Raw genomic sequence first — 21,742 nt, forward strand, 5'->3', positions numbered from 1 at the left:
CCTGGGCCTCGTCGCCCCGCCCCCTCCTCCACCTTCCCGGGGGTCTCCCCGGCACCCTCTCCCTACCCGGGGGACTGCGTCGGGGGAGGCTCTGAGGGCCCGGGCTCGTCTCCTCGCGTTCCCGTTTCCCAGTCGCTGTCCGCCGTCCGCCTTTGTTCTCTGCTGGCGGCCTCGAGCTCTCCGGCGCTCCTCGACCACCTGCCAGGGAACCTGTCCTTTCCAAAGGCATCCTCAGCTTACTTTCACTTGAAAAGTTGATCCACATCGACCTTGGTGCGTGCGGGAGTCCTCAAACTTAGGTGAAATTAAGGACTTTGCTGGGATGCTGCGGATGCAGAAGCTCCCACCCAGGATGTGTGATCGCGTGCGGAAAGGAAGGACATAGCATCGAGCGGAGCATTTCGGGACCATACCGGCCTCATCGGATTCCCGCTCCGCTTTTTCTGGCTGCGTAGCCATAGCCAGTTGTTATGGAACGTTCAGTACTGTTGTAAAGTGCTTAGGCCCGTAGAAGTCACCAGGAAATTGACTGCTATTGTCAATCCTGGTTCCTAGGCTTCACGTGGTCACTTTTGGACTTCACCAAAAATTAAAAGAAAAAAGAAAGGTAACAGAACCTTAAAGGGACACATGAGAGGCAGCTGAGACAGGATGACAATGGTGCCAGAAATGTTAAGGTTGACCTCTCAGAAGACACTTTGTACCTGAGTGTAGCTGACTTGGTTCCTGGCAATAGAAAAAATTCCTGGATTTGGCATACAATATGGCTTCCCTTTCCTGCATTATTTTTACTTGACACCCCGCAGACAAGTTTGGAAAGGTAAGACAGGGATTGTTTCTAGCAGGTCAGTTTGACACAAAGGACCTCCTTTGACTCTCCCAGCCCACCCTTTCCCCATTTGCATCCAATCAGAGATGGCATCACCAAGGTCTCAACGCTGGCAAACTGCTCCTAATCCAGCCTCCATTTTGTCCAAACAACCTCCTCAGAGCAGCGCCCATTTCCCTGTCAAAAGCCCGCTGAAGAAAGTGGCCTAAGTGTCTGAATGACTCAGAGAGAACCAACATCTTTCCCCCAAAGTCCCTCAACTGATCAAGACCCTCCGTCAGACTCTCTGGATAGAGTTTAATGTTTATATATATACATATATATATTCAGTTACTTGGTTCTAGTCTTGTTCCTTGGGTATTTTGTCTCTGGATCAAATTCAAATTTAAAACTCTTATTCCAGGCCAATAAACACTGATTCAGCTTTTCATCCTGCAAGGCATAATATTAAGGCTGTGCGGTGTACGATCCCTGCACACAGGCTGCTTCAATACTAAAAGAATTAGTGTGTGTTGACTGGAAAAGAAAAAGCACAACCTGAAAGTTGAGACTTGTATTTTATTCAGCAGGCACACTAAGGACTGCAAGTTCTAGACACAGGACTCTCAGATCACTCTGAGATAACTGCTCCAAAGAAGCTAGGGGAGGAGCCAGGATGTATAGGTGTTTTTTGCAATAAAGACCTAATTAGAACATCAGAAGATTACTGTTAAAGAAAATCAGATATCTCAAGTTAAGGAATCTAGTGCTTTTGTCTGTAGGAGAAGATCCTAGAGTCTGGGCTCATTGAAATCATTCCTTTGATATGTACCTCAGCTCCCTGGGGCCAGTATCCTGTTTTCTCATCCTGAGATCTTCAGGGTGCATTGAGTGGGGTGGGAGTGGTGGCTGCAGCGCCTGACTGCTGGATAGCCAGGCATCCTGCCTCCTTCCTGAGTTCCCTCAGGGCTTATCATCATCATCCTATGGCTATAATATGATGGTTTGATGGCTGCAACATCCTTTGTTTACTGATATCCTGGGCAATAATTTTCATTCACAGATGGGTGAAAATTTACTTGCAACCAGAAAAATTAAGAGTTTAAGCTTGACATAGAATTTGAAAAGTAATTTGAGATACTGATAGAACAACTACTGGTAAATGTACAATTTGTTGTTGTTCAGTTGCTAAATTGTGTCCAACTCTTTGTGATGTCATGGACTATAGCCTGCCAGGCTCCTCTGTCCATGGGATTTTTCCAGGCAAGAATACTCGAGTGGGTTGCCATTTCCTTCTCGAGGGCATCTTCCCAAGCCAGAGATCAAACCTGAGTATCCTGCATTGCAGGTGAATTCTTTACCACTGAGCCTCAAATGTACAACTAGAAGGATAAATATGGGTTCAAACTCAAAAAAGATGGAGAAGCGGGAAAGTAGGAGGGATATTCAAGTATGTCACTCATTCCAGTCTGGCGTGAGGAATAGGGTTAAGTGAAGGCATAGTCTCAGATTTAGGAGTGAAATATACAGGGATGCTGCTTGATATAAAGGTGAGAACAAAGATTTGGAGTTAAGACTTTGGTGTGATATACCAGCTGTGCCATTTACTAGCTGTGTGATCATGGATAAACTAATCTTTCTGACCCTCCAGTTCCTCATTTGCAGGATTAGAATAATAATGTCCATTCATTTATTTCACAGAAGTTTTATGGAAACCAACTAGGAACTATGTTAGGTGATAGAAATATAAGGAATCATGTATTCATCAAATACTACCTTTCTATTTATTGTTAGACCCTGAGTTAGGCACTGGCAATAGAGTGCTGAAGAGAAAAAGCCATAAAACTGATGAGACCATTAGAATATGTAGTTATAGGTGAGAAAAAGGCTCAAGGTCAAGAATTCCAGAGATACTGGTGAAAATAGAAAAAGGAAGAAAACTATCAAGTACTGTAAGCTGAGAGTATTTCAAATATGAGACTGGCAAACATGTCATTCGAGAACTTGAGTAAGATAAAGACCGAAAAATGTCCACTGTACTTAGAAATTTGGTAATAACTAACCATCTTATTTGTTGCAAGCTATTTCAATTGTGTGACAGTGTCAGAAGCTAAATTGAAATTGATTAAGGAAGGACTTAAAAGATGCTTGCTCCTTTGAAGAAAAACTGACAAACCTAAAACAGAGACATCACTTTGCCGAAAAAGGTCTGTCTAGTCTAAGCTATGGTTTTTCCAGTAGTCATGTATGGATGTGAGTGTTGGACTATAAAGAAAGCTGGGCGCTGAAGAGTTGATGCTTCTGAACTGTGGTGTTGGAGAAGAGTCTTGAGAGTCCCTTGGACAAGGGGGAGATCAAATAAGTCAATCCTAAAGGAAATCAGTCCTGAATATTCATTGGAAGGACTGATGCTAAAGCTGAAGCTCCAAGACTTTGGCCACCTGATGCGAAGAACTGACTCATTGGAAAAGACCCTGATGCTGGAAAAGATTGAAGGTAGGGGGAGAAGGGGATGACAGAGGATGAGATGGTTGGATGGCATCACGGACTCAATGGACATGAGTTTGAGTAAGCTCTGGGAGTTGGTGATGGACAGGGAAGCCTGTAGTGCTGCAGTCCGTGGGGTCACAAAGAGTCAGACATGACTGAACTGAACTGACTGATGCTGAAGCTGAAGCTCCAATACTTTGGCCACATGATTCAAAGAGCCAACTCACTGGAAAAGACCCTGATGCTGGGAAAGATTGAGGACAGGAGGAGAAGTGGGCAACAGAGGATGAAATGATTACATAGCATCACTGACTCAATGGACATGACTGAGCAAACTCCAGGAGATAATGGAGGACAGGTGAGCCTGGTGCACTGCAGTCCTTAGGGTTGCAAAGAGTCAGAAACGACTTAGCAACTGAACTGATTTTGATGATAACAAGGATGAACCAAGGAGCAGATGACCAACATGTGCTTGATGAAAATCAGGTCCTTGAGTTTGAGTTGGTCAAGGAACTGGGAACCTAGAGAACACAAGCCCTAGTTGCACAATAGCACAGGGCAACAACAAAAAAAGACCGTGAAGCAGAAATCATGCAAAGCGATCTTATTAAAAAGTACAGTTCTTCTATGACTGTAAAAACTTTTGTTAAAACATTGAAAACTCCCTTATTGCCAATTATACATGTATACAGAATTTTCATTGCAAAAGTAGTATTTATTTAGTACACTATAATTTGAAACGAGAGACATTAAGAATTAATATTTTCTTTTTAATAACTTTGCTAAGAGTAATTTAAATTGTGCTTGCCTTTTTCTCACCCTACAATTTACCTTTTTCTATGCCTTGATAAACTGTCATACTTATTTTGAAGTTTGGATTGGCTTCCAACATTTTATCTTTTGCAATTTCAGTGTTGTAAATTATCTCCGAGAGTTTCTTCAACGTGAAATTTTAAATCAGTCTCACTTCCTCTCAACATCTTCATCCTTTTGTCATGACCAGTGGCTGTAACTGACCTATGAAATCTGGGTGCATATTTCACAGCACTGAGCCTCCAGCTAGCTTGGTGTGAATCAGCCCTTGTAGTTGTCTAAAATGATGGAACCAGTTTTTACTGGCAGAAAAGTTTGCTTTTCTGTGTCTTTGTAATTACAGTTTCCTTTTAACATAGTAACTAACTTTGACATTTTGGCCTGAATGCTAGTCAAACTGATTGAGATTTTTATTATTATTATTACAGTTGACACTTGCCCTGTGCAGGTCCACTTACATAGATTTTCTCGTTAAATACATCCTACGCTACCATGCCTCCTGCGGTTGGCTGAATCTGCTAATGTGAAACAGAAGATACTGTATCCAAAGTAGAAGACAGTCTTTCTCAACTGAAAGGGGCTTTCTGTTCCAAAAGCAACTCAAACTGAAAGATGTCCACACAACTTTACCTCATTTTTCCTGCTTCCTGGACTTCCTCCACATGGTTCCTCCTTCCATGCAGGCTTAGGTCTCATCCTGTCTTGATTTTGCTGTTGTCATTTTCAAGCTTCCTCTAGCATCATCACTTCTCCTTTGCTGCGCTTTCACCTTTTTTGGCCAATTTCCTCTTTAGGCTGTCCATTTTTGTAAAACATCACATGGGTTCATCACTGGGAGGCAAGCAGGTAACATGACTACATGCTTTGCTGTCTTGTGGCCTGAAGCACCAAAGAGAAGTGCAGTGATCAGTGACTGAAAGACTTCGACAGAAAGCCCGTGATGCCCATCTGCTGTTTACCTAATGACTTGGGGAGTGCAGAGCTGGATGAGGAATTTGTACTTCATGCAGCTACTGACAGGTAACCACTGAGGTCACTGCGATATGAACCACGCTGTTGGGGGACTGGTGTAATTTAACTACACTGTAGTCAAAAACTTGTGCGAAGTGAGAACTGCCGTACTGGGTGGTTCTCTCTGTGGACAGAAGTCACAAAGAATGATGGCAGGAGGTGAGTGGAGATGAAGCTTGTGATCCAGCAGCTCAGGTTTTCAAGTAATGAGAAGGAACATCCCAGGGGACTCGCAGGCAACAATCACACACAGAAGTAACAAACTGTATATCCAGATGGCGTAGATCTGCAGGAGCTAGAGCTTTTCCCAGTCAGGGGTTGCCTGCCCTGCCTCCTGGCTCTGAGGCATGAGGCATTAGGGATGAGAGAAAACCAGCTTCTACTTGAGAGAGTTGCAGTGAGACTCCACCTCAGGGAGAAGTCAGGTCGCTGTTTTAAGGAAAGAAACTCAAAACGCATCTGGAGCAGAAGCTGGGAGAATAGAGGAACCATGTAAATGAAGGTCAATAACCGGCTATAAAGTTTTGGGAAGCAGGGACTCAGATGAATGGGTGTCCAGATTTCTGCAGTGACTAAAGGAAACATATGTGACATTTGATGTCGTTGATCCTTACGGTTCCTTAACGGCAGAGGGAAAGTAGCTCAGAAGTTAAGGTTTTGAATGTTTGGTATGCTGCTCTTGTGGCTTCAGTTACTTCACACTTCCATGGGTGGAGTGGGGAAAGAGCTTGATGATAGCAGGGCAGAGGTTTCCTTGATACAGACACAGCTCCGAGGAGGAGGCAAGGGAAGGAGCCTGTGGTGCAAGGGAGGCAGGAATATATGCGCAATCTCAGGAACACACAAAGGAGCGGGTCTAAAGCAGGTGGGATTAGAAGTGAGACCTGGGTTGGCAGTGTTGCTAGGGTTAGAGGTGTTTATAATGCACCTGGAATCCACTAAATCTCATTCAGTTCAGTCCAGTCGCTCAGTCGTGTCCGACTCTTTGCGACCCCATGAACTGCAGCACGCCAGGCCTCCCTGTCCATCACCAATTCCCGGAGTCCACCCAAACCCATGACCATCGAGTCAATGATGCCATCCAGTCATCTCATCCTCCGTCATCCCCTTCTCCAACTGCCCTCAATCTTTCCCAGCATCAGGGGCTTTTCCAATGAGTCAGCTCTTCGCATCGGGTGGCCAAAGTATGGGAGTTTCAGCTTCAGCATCAGTCCTTCCAATGAACACCCAGGACTGATCTCCTTTAGGATGGACTGGTTGGATCTCCTTGTAGTCCAAGGGACTCTCAAGAGTCTTCTCCAATACCAAAGTTCAAAAGCATCAATTCTTCGGCGCTCAGCTTTCTTTATAGTCCAACTCTAACATCCATACATGACCACTGGAAAAACCATAGCCTTGACTGTACGGACCTTTGTTGACAAAGTGATGTCTCTGCTTTTTAATATGCTGTCTAGGTTGGTCATAACTTTCCTTCCAAGGAGCAAGCATCTTTTAATTTCATGGCTACAATCACCATCTGCAGTGATTTTGGAGCCCAGAAAAATAAAGTCAAGCCACTATTTCCACTGTTTCCCCATCTATCTGCCATGAAGTGATGGGACCAGATGCCATGATCTTAGTTTTCTGAATGTTGAGCTTTAAGCCAACTTTTTCACTCTCCTCTCTCACTTTCATCAAGAGGCCCTTTAGTTCCTCGCTTTCTGTTATAAGGGTGGTGTCATCTGCATATCTGAGGTTATTGATATTTCTCCCAGCAATCTTGATTCCTGCTTGTGTTTCTTCCAGCCCAGCATTTCTCATGATGTACTCTGCATAGAAGTTAAATAACCAGGGTGACAATATACAGCCTTGACGTACTCCTTTTCCTATTTGGAAACAGTCTGTTGTTCCATGTCCGGTTCTAACAGTTGCTTCCTGACCTGCATACAGATTTCTCAGGAGGCAGGTCAGGTGGTCTGGCATTCCCATCTCTTTCAGAATTTTCCACAGTTTATTGTGATCCACACAGTCAAAGGCTTTGGCATAGTCAATAAAGCAGAAATAGATGTATTTCTGGAACTCTCTTGCTTTTTCAATGATCCAGTGGATGTTGGCAATTTGATCTCTGGTTTTCACGTATTGTTGAGGCCTGGCTTGGAGAATTTTGAGCGTTACTTTACTAGCATGTGAGATGAGTGCAATTGTGTGGTGGTTTGAGCATTCTTTGGCATTGCCTTTCTTTGGGATTGGAATGAAAACTGACCTTTTCCAGTCCTGTGGCCACTGCTGAGTTTTCCAAATTTGCTGGCATATTGAGTGCAGCACTTTCACAGCATCATCTTTCAGGATTTGAAATAGCTCAACTGGAATTCCATCACCTCCACTAGCTTTGTTCATAGTGATGCTTCCTAAGGCCCACTTGACTTCACATTCCAGGATGTCTGGCTCTAGGTGACTGATCACACCATCGTGATTATCTGGGTCATGAAGATCTTTTTTGTACAGTTCTTCTGTGTATTCTTGCCACCTCTTCTTAATATCTTCTGCTTCTGTTAGGTCCCTACCATTTCTCTCCTTCATTGTTCCCATCTTTGCCCATCTTTGCGTGAAATGTTCCCTTGGTATCTGTAATTTTCTTGAAGAGATCTCTAGTCTTTCCCATTCTATTGTTTTCCTCAATTTCTTTGCATTGATCACTGAGGAAGGCTTTCTTATCTCTCCTTGCTATTCATTGGAACTCTGCATTCAAATGGGTAGAGCGTTCCTTTTCTCCTTTGCTTTTGGCTTCTCTTCTTTTCACAGCTATTTGGAAGGCCTCCTCAGGCAGCCATTTTGCTTTTTTGCATTTCTTTTTCTTGGGGATGGTCTTGATTCCTGTCTCCTGTACTAAATCTTGAGAAATGGAGACTTTTATATTCTGGAGAATCTAGAACCTAAGAGTTTATAGTCACTCCAAGAATGACTGAGGGATTCTGAAGCAGGGAGTGACATAACCAAAGTTATGCTTCCAACATGGTTACATCTTCAGTCTTACAGGTGAAGACGAGACTGGTGGCAAGGAAAGGTCATTGGATTTCCTCCCTGGTTCATCCTTAGAAACATTTGCTGTGATTTACAGAGGTATACTTACTTAATGCTAGCGTCCCAGTACAATAAACACTCAGGGGAGGCAAGGGCCCTGTCCATTTTGTTCACTGCTCACACTATGCCTTTCACCCAGTGCCTGGCACATGGCAGATAGATGAGTGACATGTTGAACAAAACAATCAACACATGAAAGAATAAAAGAAAAGGACCTCAGAAATGGGAGAGAAGTGAAGACCCAGCAAGAGATGTCACAGTGGGGAAAAGCGCGATGGTTTGAGTCACTTCAGAGAAACAGAATCCATAGAATTAAATAACTAAGTATGAATGGGGTTGGGAGAAGGGCAAGAGGAAGCAGAGTTGAAGGCCATCTGAACTGTCAAACCAAACGATAACAGGGAACATCTCAAGACTTGGTACCTCCAGAGTTATGCTAAGTGCTGGGCATGAGAGCCAGAATGCATAGTACACTCAATTCACAAACTAACCCTCGGAGGAAGGTGTAATTCTCACTTTACAAAATCACATTTATAAGCAGTCAGCTCAATACCAGGAAGCATGTGTTCCCTGATAAGTTCACCAGGAAAGAACACTGATTAACATGAGCTCCTTCTTAGGTTTGTTATTACTGATTTCTCTGTGGCCAAAGTTCGTGAACAATGACTCCTGTTTTAAAGATTCTTTGGGCTACAACTGTCATGTCTCTGCTGTGCAGTGTGGAACTGCCAGCACCGGGTTATCCAAGACATTCTAACACACAAGCGAAAAGAAAATTCTCACATTTCTGTTCTCCTGTTTATAGATTATTCAACTAAGCTGTATTTTTACTGTCTATTAAATTTGACATGGATTTTCAAGTTCTGATTATAACTGTGAAAACAGAATGAATTATTACAGACATTACCGGCTCCCTCCCCCAAGCCCACCCCCTGCTTCTTTCTAGAGGAGCTCCAACTGAAAGTGATGTCCACTCTCCACGTGGCCATGTGCTTCAGGGAAGGTGAGCTCCAGCCACACCCCGGGGAGTGAGTCATAACTGAGCCATGGGAACGCGATTAAATTCTATCAAGGTAAACAACTATGCATAGATGTCCAAGCGGAGAGTAGGAAGACAAAAAGAACCTGGATCCTTGATCAAAGGCCTGGGAAATACAATGTTGCTCTTTTTAAAGATGATTGTGTTACATTTTTTGGTTCTTGCAACTAAAAAGAGCCTGAGGAACAGACTAACAAATAGACTGCACACTCGCCCCCTGTTTTGATTGGAGGGAGAGGTAGTAGGGAAGAGTAGTTAGGGAAGTATAAAACACCTCAACATCTTTCTTTCAAACTTGGTAATTTCTTTCAAAAGAATGCATGCAGTCTATTAAGATAGCATACAGAATATATCTTCCTTTGGATGTTCTCCACAATCTACTGTAACATTCGCTTAATTTGACATTTTACAAGGTTGTGTCCTAATTTCCCACAGCAAATTCTGATTTTCTTAAATCTAGCAAAGATGAAGGCAGGAGGAGAAGGGGACAATAGAGGATGTGATGGTGGGGTGGCATGACTGACTCACTGGATATGGGTCTGAGCAAGCTCCAGGAGCTAGTGAAGAGACAGGAAGCCTGGCAATGTTGCAGTCCACGGGGTTGCAAAGAGTCAGACACGACTGAGTGACTGAACAACAGCAAATCAAGAATGATAATTTCTCCATATTATAATCCACTATAAACATTCATATACATATATATGAAAAAGGCATATACATATACTTCTTATACTTTGGGATAAAACGTTAATAAATATGATAACTAGTAAGTATAAAGGTAAAAATCCAGCTTTTACTTGTTTGTTGTTAAAAGAATACAGTTAAGAAGCTTCAGTTGGAGATATAAGAATATAGTTAATCAAAACTACTATGAAGTTCACAAGTCTATAAATTTTCATGTATTTTAGAAAAGTTTAGAAGTAAACACTCTTTGGTCCATAGAACAAGCTATTCGCAGTAAAGAGCAAACACTAAGACCAACGCCACGTAAGTTTCAGTTTCATGTTTTGCGGAAACCCAGCTGTCCCACGCCACATCCCAGATCCATCTGCTGGCAATCTAGGACAGAAATGTTCAGAAGGTCCACTTTAGATCAAACATGTTAAAACAAGTTTGTTTTTTTCAGAAGTTGCATCACTATCTTAGGAAGTTTTATTTTAAAAGTAATTTGTCCAATTTTCCCTTTGCTGAAAAGGCTTAATAGTGACGCTTCCTGGGCCCATCTTCTCTTTACTGGAGACAGTAAGTTGTCTAACACAGAGAGCCGGACTTTAGCAGTGTGTGCCCCGGGGCGGAACAGGAGACACGCTGTAATTCGGGTCTAGGAGTTCTGCGTGCAGTACTACTCTGCTGTCACAGTCCATTGTCAGGCATTATCCTTCCTACCCGCAGATTTTCAACCAAAAGTTTGTTAGGGTCTTGTCTTGAAATGAAGAAATGGCACTGATCCTATAAGCAGGCTGTTAGAGAAATCCTAACTCCTTTGCTTCATGTACAAAGCCACACAAAATCTGACTTTTCTGTGGTGAGCTTCTCCCATCAGGAGGTTGAGTCTGCTTTTCCACCCCATGAATATGAACTGACCTTGGGACTTGCCCTGAGCAAAATAATGTGGCACTGCGCAGCTGCCAAGAGAGGCCTTAGTAAGTCTTCTGCTCTCACGTCTGGAATGCTGCAACCAGCCCCATGTAAGGACGCCATCGCTCCTCTGGAGGACGATGGCTTCTGGGCAGGGGAACCAATGGTCACGACTGTGAGCAGGGCTGTCTGGGACCTCTGGGCCAGCTGCGTCGCCAGACGGCCGAAAGTGCACATGGCCCATCCAGACTGAGCTAACCCACAGGACAATAAGCAAGCACATGACTGGTGTTGCAAGCTGCTCACTTCTGGGATGGGGCTACCTAAATATACCCCAATCTCTCTGGCCATCAGTCAAGCCTATGTTGTCTTTGTGGTCCATGTTTTCTCTGCTTGGACTGTCTCCCCGACCTTTAGCACAGCTGGCTCCTTCTTGTTGTTCAGACCTCAGAGGACGACCTCCGCTTCTCCAGACCCTCCCAAGGAGCCACCTGTCCACCTGGAAGCTACCCGTTCCCTGAGTGTGCAGGTGGATGTGGTAGAATTCCCTCCTCCCTGGTAGCCTGGCGACTGCCCTGTGGGCGGCAGCCTTCCCTGGGGCCAAGTCTTCCCGCCATGCTCGCACGTGGAGGTACTTACATTGATTGCCTGACCCGTCTTTTGAATAAATAATACTTTTATAATGAACTTATAACGGTGGTACCCAAATTCTTTGACCGATGACAATATGCGGTCTGCTAATTCAAGTGACAAATGAGAAAAGACTTTGTCGTCATATTTGACATCTTGAAGACTTTCCTTTAAAAAAATTAAGAAAAATATTTTAATTTTCAAATTTTAAATAAAAATTGAAGTAGAAAATGTGTCTAATTAATATATGCAGCTTTTGGAAACATACACATATCTCTAACCAAATGATATTAAATGGTTGATATGCTTACCAATTTATTTCAATAACAATTTTGAAAACAATTTGATTTGGTTTTAAAATTATGGTCAATTACTCTTCATTAGCACCCCCACTCCAGTACTCTTGCCTAGAAAACCCCATGGATGGAGGAGCCTGGTGGGCTGCCGTCTATGGGGTCGCACAGAGTCGGACACGACTGAAGCGACTTAGCAGCAGCAGCAGCAGCTCTTCATTAGCAATCCTTAAGCTTAAGTTTTCCTTTACTAGATTACTCTGCCAAACACTTATTAGGGAGACACAGATGTTTTTTTTTTGCCACTCGGCCTGTGGAACCTCAGCTCCCTGACCAGGAACTGAGCCCACACCCTGCACTGGGAGCGCGGAGTCTTCGCCGCTGGCCCCACGGAAGTCCTCTTCCTGTCTGCTCGTCTCCCGCAGCTAAAGGCCACGTCTTTCTGATCCTGTCCCTGTGGCCTCTCCCTCTACTGCCTTTTTCTGTGACCTCCAGGAGAGTGACACGGAAGTCAGAGATTGCTCATTGTGTCTGTCACTAAACTAATGTACAGCTGGGAGTGGGAGACAGATGTGGGCCATGAAGCACTGCATTTTTCTACAGACCAAGAGCAGACTGGGACCCGCTGGGGAGCAGGTGGCACCTGCCTTTGATTAACTGACTCAGACCAATGACAAACTAACCAGTGTTCTAGGTTCTCATGATAACAAATGGATGCCTACCTGCTAATTTTACAGGCAAATAAAGCCAAATAAATTACCCATTTTTTGGTTGTGCTTCCCTTCTAGAAGGCTTTTGGATCTGAACTGGGTCTAGAAGCATTTAGTTCCCTCAGGCATTTAGCTCAATCTTTTGGACACTTAGCAACATCCATTCTCTCTTTTCAATCTTCCTAAGAGATCCTAGGCTTTTATCTATTAACACATACCTGTTCCATTTTAACAATTAATGAATAGTTGCTGTAGGAAGATACCCACAAACTCCAGCAGTATGTATTATTTCTGTGTCTAGAATGGTGATAATGTTCCCTAAATACAAAGGAAAATCCCCAGCGTCTTTGTGACCCCAGGCTTCCCCCTACATATCCAATAAGCTGTTTCAAGCCGCTTATGCTCAATGCAGTTCTATAAATGATCACATGTAAATACAACTTGAAATTCTGCTACACCCAAAAAACTTGAGCTCAGTCAGTGTCGCAGGGCCAAGTGAGAGACACACCAAAATGCTTGCTATTAGGCCACAGGGTTAATAATTATTTTATTGTCTTGAGTTGAATTTATTTCCAAGTTATAAGCCATAATACAGGTTCCAAATGTTATCTGGTAATTATTACTTCAGTTTAGAAATCCATCTATGTCTATGGTGGTGGAGGGAGGTGGGGGAAATGGGTTTCCTAAATATTCTTCTGTATTAACATATTCATTTAAGAATTAACTCGGATACAATTAAGGGGCTATAAATCAAGGAAATGGCAACCCACTGCAGTATTCTTGCCTGGAGAATGCCACAGACAGAGGAGCCTGGTGAGCTATAGTCCATGGGGTTGCAAACAGTTGGACATGATTAAGCCACTAAGCACACAAGCACAAATTATTTGTATAAAAGAAATTAACCGCATGCTTTCTCCCCAACAGCTAGCTTTCATCAGTTGTTACTAAAGGAATGCATCTTGCAAATTTGAGGTGGGGAAGGTAATGTTAAAATAAGGAGTACTCTTGGAGGGGGATTAGGCAGGGTAGAGTCCCACAGAGGGAACCTGGTCATGAGAAATCTCCTGGGTGTCTGAAGCCCAAAGGTGAAAAGGGGATTCAGTAAAGGTGGCCCCTTAAACAAACATTCTATAATTTGAAAGTTTTTAATTTGGCCCTTTATTAGGAGAGATGGTGAAGGGGATTCTTTCCATCTGAACAATGTAACCTTCAGACACAAACACTAGTATAATTAATATTGGTATTACAATATTAACTCTGTATAATTGAAGAAGCTTTGTTGGACTAGCCTGAAAACATGTGTCTGAGTTGCAAATAATTGTCTTAAATGAACTTCAGATTCCAGCTTGTTTAATGAAGAAGAAAATCCACACATAAGTTGGGGATTGCCTGTTCTTAGGATGTTTAGTGTAGTCATGAATCAGTTTTTCACACATATTCAATATGGGTTTTATTTTTTACTCATTCCTTCAAATATGGGAAAAAGATGGAAACTGCAGGATAAATAATTTATGGATAATAAAGCATTAAATGAAATACCAAAAAAAATTCTTTTTGACTTAGCTTTAATCATGGTATCAACATGAAGATTATTCAGTATGACTACAAAGTACTTTCAGAGATAAATGCTACAAAAAATCAGTCAGGGTAACTATACTACCATAAATCTTAACATGGTTTATCACATCCCCAAAATTAAGATGTTGCTATCATATATATCTATCAACCTACCTTTAGTATCTGCTGGACTTTCGTTTCTACTGAATGAGCCTGGAATTTTTTCAATGGCTCCATTCTATATGAATTAGCAAACTTTAGTTTTGCCAGGGCACTCTTCCATTCTTTACCTAGATCAGCAATTGAGTCATCAAATGGAGGCTCTACATACTGAACATCATGAATTGATTCTCTCAGTCTTTCTCTTAAAATTTGTGCATACTGAAAGGAGAGGGGGAGAGACAGAGATGACTTTTTAAATTCCATAATGAAATTTCAGTTTTAAGGACCCTGAGGCAGTGGGACAGGGCTGACACAAAGCTTGGAAATCCATTATAATGGACTTCTATGAGTATGTGGTTGCTAAATCCTAGAGTCAATCCTGGCTATCAACTTGGACAAGGAGAAAAAAATATATAGGTATCATCTATCTATCTATAAACATGCAAACACAAATTTGAATGCATAGATTTAGAATATCCATGGAAGATGCAGAAGAATTAGAAACAAGAGTGGCCTTTGAGAGGGCAACTGAGTGGCTAAGAGACAGGTATGTAAGGAAAACCTTTCATGTTCCCTACTCTGACATTGGGGCTTCCCTGGTGGCTCAGAGGGTAAAGCAACTGCCTGCAATGTGGAAGACCTGGGTTCAATTCCTGGGTTGGGAAGATCCCCTGGAGAAGGAAATGGCAACCCACTCCAGTACCCTTGCCAGGAAATTCCCATGGACAGAGAAGCCTGGTAGGTTGCAGTCCATGGGGTTGCAGAGTCAAGACATGACTGAGTGACTTCACTTTCACTTTTCACTCTGACATTATGAAAATATTATCCTTTATTGTCTTCTTATAATTTTGATTATTTTATCTTTGAATAAATAATACAATTATTTGTTAACTCATTTATAAGTTTTAATTGAAAAGATAACAAAAGTGGTATATTTAATATATATGTCATTCCATGCTTTTGACATTCAACATTTATTTGATAACATTCAACCTGCCTTAAAGAACTATTTATTTAGTGGCTATTATGGTTAAGTATGGGGTTCCCAGGTGGCACTAACGGTAAAGAACCTGCCTCCCAATGCAGGAGATGTAAGAGACATGGGTTTGATCCCTGGGATGGGAAGATCTCCTGGAGAAGATCTACTGGAATGGCTACCAACTCAAACTCTCTTGCCTGGGAAAGCCCATGGACAGAGGAGCCTGGTGGTCTACAGTCCACGGGGTCACAAACAGTTGGACACGACTGAGCAATTAACACTTTTACTTCAGTTAAGAATGGGGGCTTCCCAGGTGACGCTAGTGGTAAAGAACCTGCCTGCAGATGCAGGAAACCGAAGAGAAGTGGGTTCGATCCCTGGGTTGGGAAGAGTCAGACACAACTGAAGTGACTTAGCATGCACACACAGTTAAGTACTCTATGCTCTGAAGTTACAGTGGTGAACTTCATTATGATAACCAGGAATTGTTTTACTTGTATTAACTCATAATAAAGGAGTCTGCATCCATGGAATTATCCTTCTAGTGGAAAAGGAAAGTGAAGTCATTCAGTCATGTCTCACTGTTTGCAACACCATGTACTGTAGCCTGCCAGCCTCCTCCGTCCTTGAGATTTTCCAGGCAAGAATACTGGAGTGGGTTGCCATTTCCTTCTTCAAAATAGTGGTAATTGCTACACAAATAAAATCACATGACTTGATAGACAGTCACCATGAGGGTCTAATTTGGACTGAATAATTGAGAAGTCTCTTCTGAAATAAAGTTTGGGCTGATGTCTAAAAGGAATGGGAAATAGGCAGGACAAAGTACTTAATATGTTCTGAGAATAAACATGTGTTTGGCATGTATGAATTATTTAGAGTGAGGAAAATAGTAGCAATAGAATAAGGTTAAAAAGGCATCATGTACGACTAAGTAGAATTTGAAAGGGAAGTTGAAACTTATTCCCAGAACAATGAGGAACCATTGAAGGATTTGAACAGGCAAATGGAATTATTCCAGGGATGCCTGTTTATTCCAGGAATGCAAGGATGGCTCAGATAACCTCAATGATGTGATAACTCACCTGGAGCCAGACATCCCAGAGTGCAAAGTGGGCCTTAGGATGCATGACTACGAACAAAGCTAGTGGAGGCGATGGAATTCTAGCTGAACTATTTCAAATCCTAAATGATGCTGTTCAAGTGCTGCATTCACTATACCAGCACATTTGGAAAACTCAGCAGTGGCCACAGAACTGGAAAAGGTCAGTTTTCATTCCAATCCCAAAGAAAGGCATTGCCAAAGAATGCTCAAACTACTGCACAGTTCCACTCATCTCACTCACTAGCAACCCAGAAAAGGCAATGGCAACCCACTCCAGTATTCTTGCCTGGAAAATCCCATGGACGGAGGAGCCTGATGGGCTACGGTCCATGGAGTTGCTAAGAGTCGGACATGACTGAGCGATTTCACTTTCACTTTTCACTTTCATGCACGGGAGAAGGAAAGGGCAACCCACTCCAGTGTTCTTGCCTGGAGAATCCCAGGGACGGGGAGCCTGGTGGGCAGCCGTCTATGGGGTCGCACAGAGTCGGACACGACTGAAGCGACTTAGCAGCAGCAGCACACGCTAGCAAAGTAACACTCAAAATTCTCCAAGCTAAGCTTTGATAGTACATGAACCAAGAACTTCCAGATGTTCAAGCTGGATTTAGAAAAGGCAAAGGAACCAGAGATCAAATTGCCAACATCCGTTGGATCATAGAAAAAGCAAGAGAGCTCCAGAAAAACATCTACTTTTGCTTCATTGACTACGCTAAAGCCTTCGAATGTGTGAATCACAATAAACTGGAAAATTTTTCAAGAGATGGGAATACTAGACCACCTTACCTGCCTCCTGAGAAATGTGTATGCAGGTCAGGAAGCAACAGTTAGAACCGGACACAGAACAGACCGGCACAAAACTGGGAAAGGAGCACATTAAGGCTGCACACCACCACCCTGCTTATTTACCCTGTATGCAGGGCACACCATGCAAAATACTGGGCAGCATGAAGCGCAAGCTGGAATCAAGATAGCCAGGAGAAATAGCAATAACCTCAGATATGCAGATGACACCATCCTTATGGCAGAAAGCTAAGAGGAACTAAAGAGCCTCTTGATTAAAGTGAAAAAGGAGAGTGAAAAGCTGGCTTAAAACTCAACATTGAAAAAACTAAGATCATGGCACCTGGTCTCATCACTTCATGGCAAACAGATAGGGAAACAATGGAAACAGCGACAGACTTTATTTTCGTGGGCTCCAAAATCACTGCAGATGGTGACTGCAGCCATGAAATTAAAAGATGCTTGATCCTTGCAAGAAAACAAACCTAGATAGCATATTAAAAAGCAGAGACATTACTTTGCTGACAAAGGTCCATCTAGTCAAAGCTATGGTTTTCCCAGTAATCATGTATGGATGTGAGAACTGGACCATAAAGAAAGCTGAGCTCTGAAGAAATGATGCTTTTAAACTGTGGTGTTGGAGAAGACTCATGTCCCTTGGACTGCAAGGAGTTCAAACCAGTCAATTCTAAAGAAAATCAGTCCTGACTATTCATTAGAACTGATGCTGAAGCTAAAGCTCTACTACTTTGGCCACCTGAGGGAAAGAACTGACTCACTGGAAAAGACCCTGATGCTGGGAAAGAGTGAAGGCAGGAGAAGGGGATGACAGAGGATGAGATGGCTGGATGGCATTACCAACTTGATGGACATGAGTTTGCGCAAGCTCCGGGAGTTGGTGATGGACAGAGAATACTGGGGTGCTGCAGTCCATGGAGTTGTAAAGAGTCAGACAGGACTGAGCAACTGAACTGACTGACTGAAGGATGGCTCAACATCTGCAAAGCAAGCAATGTGATGCAGAAAAAGCTCTGACAAAAATTAATGCCCACTTATGATTAAAGAAAAAAAAAAACTCTCAACAAAGTAGTTATATAGGGAATGTACCTCAACATAATAAAGGCTCTATCTCTGCATCAAAAGCCCATAGCTAACAGCATACTCACAATATAAAGATACTCATATATTATCTTTTTAAGGTACTGTTCAATTCAGTTTGCAAATATTTTGTTGGGGACTTTTCTATGTTCATCAGGAACACTACCCTATAATTTTCTTATGGTGAACTTGGCTGCTTTTGTATTAGGGTAATGCTGGCCTTGAAAATTAGTTTGGAAGTATTCCTTTCTCTTCTATTTTTTGGAAGAGTTTGATAAGGACTGGAATTAATTCTTTTAATATTTGGTAGACCCCACCAGTGAGGCCATCTGGTCCTAGTGTTTTGGTTTAGGGAGGTTTTTGATTACTGATTCCATCTCCTCACTAGTAATCAACCTGTGAATTCAGATTTTCTCTTTCTTCATGATTCAGTCTTGGAAGGTTGTATGTTTCTAGGAATTTATCCATTTCTTCTAGGTTGCTCCAATAATTGGTAGTGATTTCTTATGATCTTTTGTATTTGTTATACCAATTTTAATTTGTTCTCTTTAATTTCTAATTTGATTTACTTGAGTTTTCTCTGAAGTCTTGGTCAATTTGTCCCCTCTCCTCACCAGGGACTCGAAAGATAATAAAAGTTTTGCCTCAAATTTTCCCATAGATCACTAATGTCTAATATTTTTTTTAGGTTTTCTAATGGTTCCAAATAGGGAAAGGAGTATGTCAAGGCTGTATATTGTCACTCTGCTTATTTAACTTATATGCAGAGTACATCATGAGAAACGCTGGGCTGGAGGAAGCACAAGCTGGAATCGATTGCCAGTAGAAATATCAATAACCTCAGATATGCAGATGACACCACCCTTATGGCAGAAAGTGAAGAACTAAAAAGCCTCTTGATGAAAGTGAAAGGAGAGTGAAAAAGTTGGCTTAAAGCTCAACATTCAGAAAACTAAGATCATGGGATCCGGTCCCATTACTTCATGGCAAATAGATGGGGAAATAGTGGAAACAGTGGCTGACTTTGTTTTTCTGGGCTCCAAAATCACTGCAGATGGTGACTGTAGCCATAAAATTAAGACGCTTACTCCTTGGAAGGAAAGTTATGACCAACCTAGATAGCTTATTAAAAAGCAAAGACATTACTTTGCCAACAAAGGTCCGTATAGTCAAGACTATGGTTTTTCCAGTGGTCATGTATGGATGTGAGAGTTGGACTATAAAGAAAGCTGAGCGCCGAAGAATTGATGCTTTTGAACTGTGGTGTTGGAGAAGACTCTTGAGAGTCCCTTGGACTGCAAGGAGATCCAACCAGTCCATCCTAAAGATCAGTCCTGGGTGTTCATTGGAACAGGACTGATGTTGAAGCTGAAACTCCAATACTTTGGCCACCTGATGCGAAGAGCTGACTCACTAGAAAAGACCCTGATGCTGGGAAAGATTGAGGGCAGTTGGAGAAGGGGATGACAGAGGATGAGATGACTGGATGGCATCATTGACTCGATGGTCATGGGTTTGGGTAGACTCCGGGAGTTGGTGATGGACAGGGAGGCCTGGCATGCTGCGGTTCATGGGGTCGCAAAGAGTCGGACACGACTGAGCGACTGAACTGAACTGAACTGCCATTTCTAATTCACTAATACTGTTCTACATTGTCAACTCTGCTGTTGGTTCCATTCAGTTTTACCTTTTTAACACTATATTAAGACAAGTGAGACTATATATAGACAAGTGAGACTAATCAAGTTTTCAATTATCAGTAATTTAAGGTTTTGGAATCATTGGTTGCAAGCAACAGGAACTGATTCTTGTTAACCACATATATAACTAATTGGAAAGACATGAAGTAGCTCACAGAATGGAAGAGAAGGCTAAAGAACCAGGCACTTAAGGCACTTCAGTATGCCACTTCAATTTAAATTAATCTCGATCATTTTCCTGAATTATTCCAGGGAGAGTTCATCTAATCAGCCTAGTTTTGGTCTCATTCCCACTATAAAGTTAAGGCGGGTGATTGACAGTCCCACCAAAACTCTATTCAATGGGGAATAAGTTCATTTTTCCAAAGGAAAACTGAGATGCTACTATGAAAGAAAATAAATGGACACAGGAGAGAGAAAATCAAAAGATATTTATAATGATTAAACTGTGTGTCCTAATTTTTCTTATGCTCAGGATCATGAGAGTTATCAGCTACCTAAAAGTTAGGAATGACTAATCAGTAACTCATTGTCCTCAGGCACACTTAATGAGCATTTGAGAAGTCTTTTCTGAGTCTCTTTCCATTTATCCCTCTTTTCCAATTTGTGACCTGTAAAAGCTCAGACTTTAGAGACAGCTATAATTAATCACATTCATTATCAAATAAGAAAGAACTGCCTTGTCCATGTCCCCTTTTCCCCAGATTCTGGCATGTACACCAAATGTACCTGTCATCCCCTCCTTTTGGATTCAAACTTACTTTTCAAGACTTCAGATCTTTAGTAGACAGTAAGTTTATAAAGGGCAGCTCAAAATAGAAATATTTTTCATTACTGTAGGTGACCTATGGTTACTCAGACTTATATACAATATGGTTTCTGGGAAAATGAGTTTCAAGTCCAGTACATTAAGCCGTCAGCCTTGCTGTGCTCTTAGTACTGTGAACATGCCCTTCTTACTTTCACTCCTTTTGTTCTCTTTCCTCTGTAAAACGTAGAGAGCAAAGAGCAGTCATTAGCATCTGAAATGTTACCAAGACTTTTGGGGGGGTGGGGGTGGGGAGGGAATCAAGATCTTCAAAAATTCTCTCCTCCATCCTGTTGATTATGGGTCCCATTAAGTAGGTATGAAAACAGTTACAGACAAGTGGACCAGAAGCCCAGCTCTATTACTACAATTTTGTACCCTTGGACAAATTATTTTCTCTCTTTAAAGTCTCAATAAAACATGGAGTATTGATCACTAATGGTTTCCAGATTATGGTCACATAGAAATCTGGTGCTATACCACCAATAAAACTGAGTGACATTATCCATTAATTTCAGATAGTAAGTTAATGGGCAGAATTATTTTCAATTTAAATTTCTCTTTTCTATGTTCTTCAAATACTGAGGCTGCTGCTGTTAACAAAAACTCAAAACATCTCATTGTTCTGCTTGGTATATCCAAATATTCTTGTTTTAAGGCACACATACACCGGCTTCTGGTTAGTAAATCTGTCCTTGGTTTGAGTAATGACATTAAACACATTAAAATTACGCATTTCTGGAAAAAGTTCCTTTCGGGAAACCTGAGCTGAGTAAATCTGAAGAGAACTGTTCAGAATGTACTGTACATTACAGAATGTACTGAGAGAGCAGCTGTTTTGGTCCACGCGGTGCTCGAGGGTCTACACCACAAAGGTGGGAGAGTCCTGCAGCCCAGAGGGCGGCCCGTGCCCCGTCTTCGCACTCACTGCCTCCTTCTCGAACATGCTAGGCCTCCTCTCTTTGCGAGGCGTCAGCGGCGGCTGCTGAGGCGCCGGCACCGAGGGCGCCTTCGCGCCCCGACCCCGCTTCTCCATAGCGCCGGCGATCTGGGCTGCCTTCACCCCCGCCGCAACGCCTCCGCCGCTTTCCGCGCGAGTGCTTGTCTCGCGCGTGCGT

The 21,742-nt window shown here is 42.4% G+C and overlaps 1 protein-coding gene across 1 annotated transcript; it reads right to left on the reverse strand.

Annotated features, from left to right (window-relative positions):
- Positions 1 to 9,994: 9,994 nt before the first annotated feature.
- DYNLT2 (dynein light chain Tctex-type 2) lies at positions 9,995 to 21,723 on the reverse strand. Its single transcript, XM_081529691.1, has 4 exons — positions 21,553 to 21,723; positions 14,164 to 14,370; positions 11,439 to 11,597; positions 9,995 to 10,280 (listed from the first exon to the last, which is right to left on the reverse strand). Exons 1-4 carry the CDS (start codon positions 21,658 to 21,660, stop codon positions 10,170 to 10,172), a joined length of 585 nt encoding a protein of 194 aa, XP_081385817.1. The 5' UTR covers positions 21,661 to 21,723; the 3' UTR covers positions 9,995 to 10,169.
- Positions 21,724 to 21,742: the final 19 nt, after the last annotated feature.

The sequence above is a fragment of the Giraffa tippelskirchi genome, chromosome 9, assembly GCF_054371585.1.
Source record: "Giraffa tippelskirchi isolate mGirTip1 chromosome 9, T2T-mGirTip1v1.2.pri, whole genome shotgun sequence".
NCBI lineage: Eukaryota > Metazoa > Chordata > Mammalia > Artiodactyla > Giraffidae > Giraffa > Giraffa tippelskirchi.

Excerpts from the sequence above, each read along its gene's own strand:
- DYNLT2 (XM_081529691.1), bottom strand. The coding sequence starts at position 21,660 with ATGGAGAAGCGGGGTCGGGGCGCGAAGGCGCCCTCGGTGCCGGCGCCT. Across the intron at positions 11,598-14,163 it reads AAGTCCAGCAGATACTAAAG|GAAAGTCTTCAAGATGTCAA; the intron begins GTAGGTTGATAG and ends ATTTTTTTAAAG. Across the intron at positions 10,281-11,438 it reads AGACGGGTCAGGCAATCAAT|ATTGCCAGCAGATGGATCTG; the intron begins GTAAGTACCTCC and ends TTTCTGTCCTAG.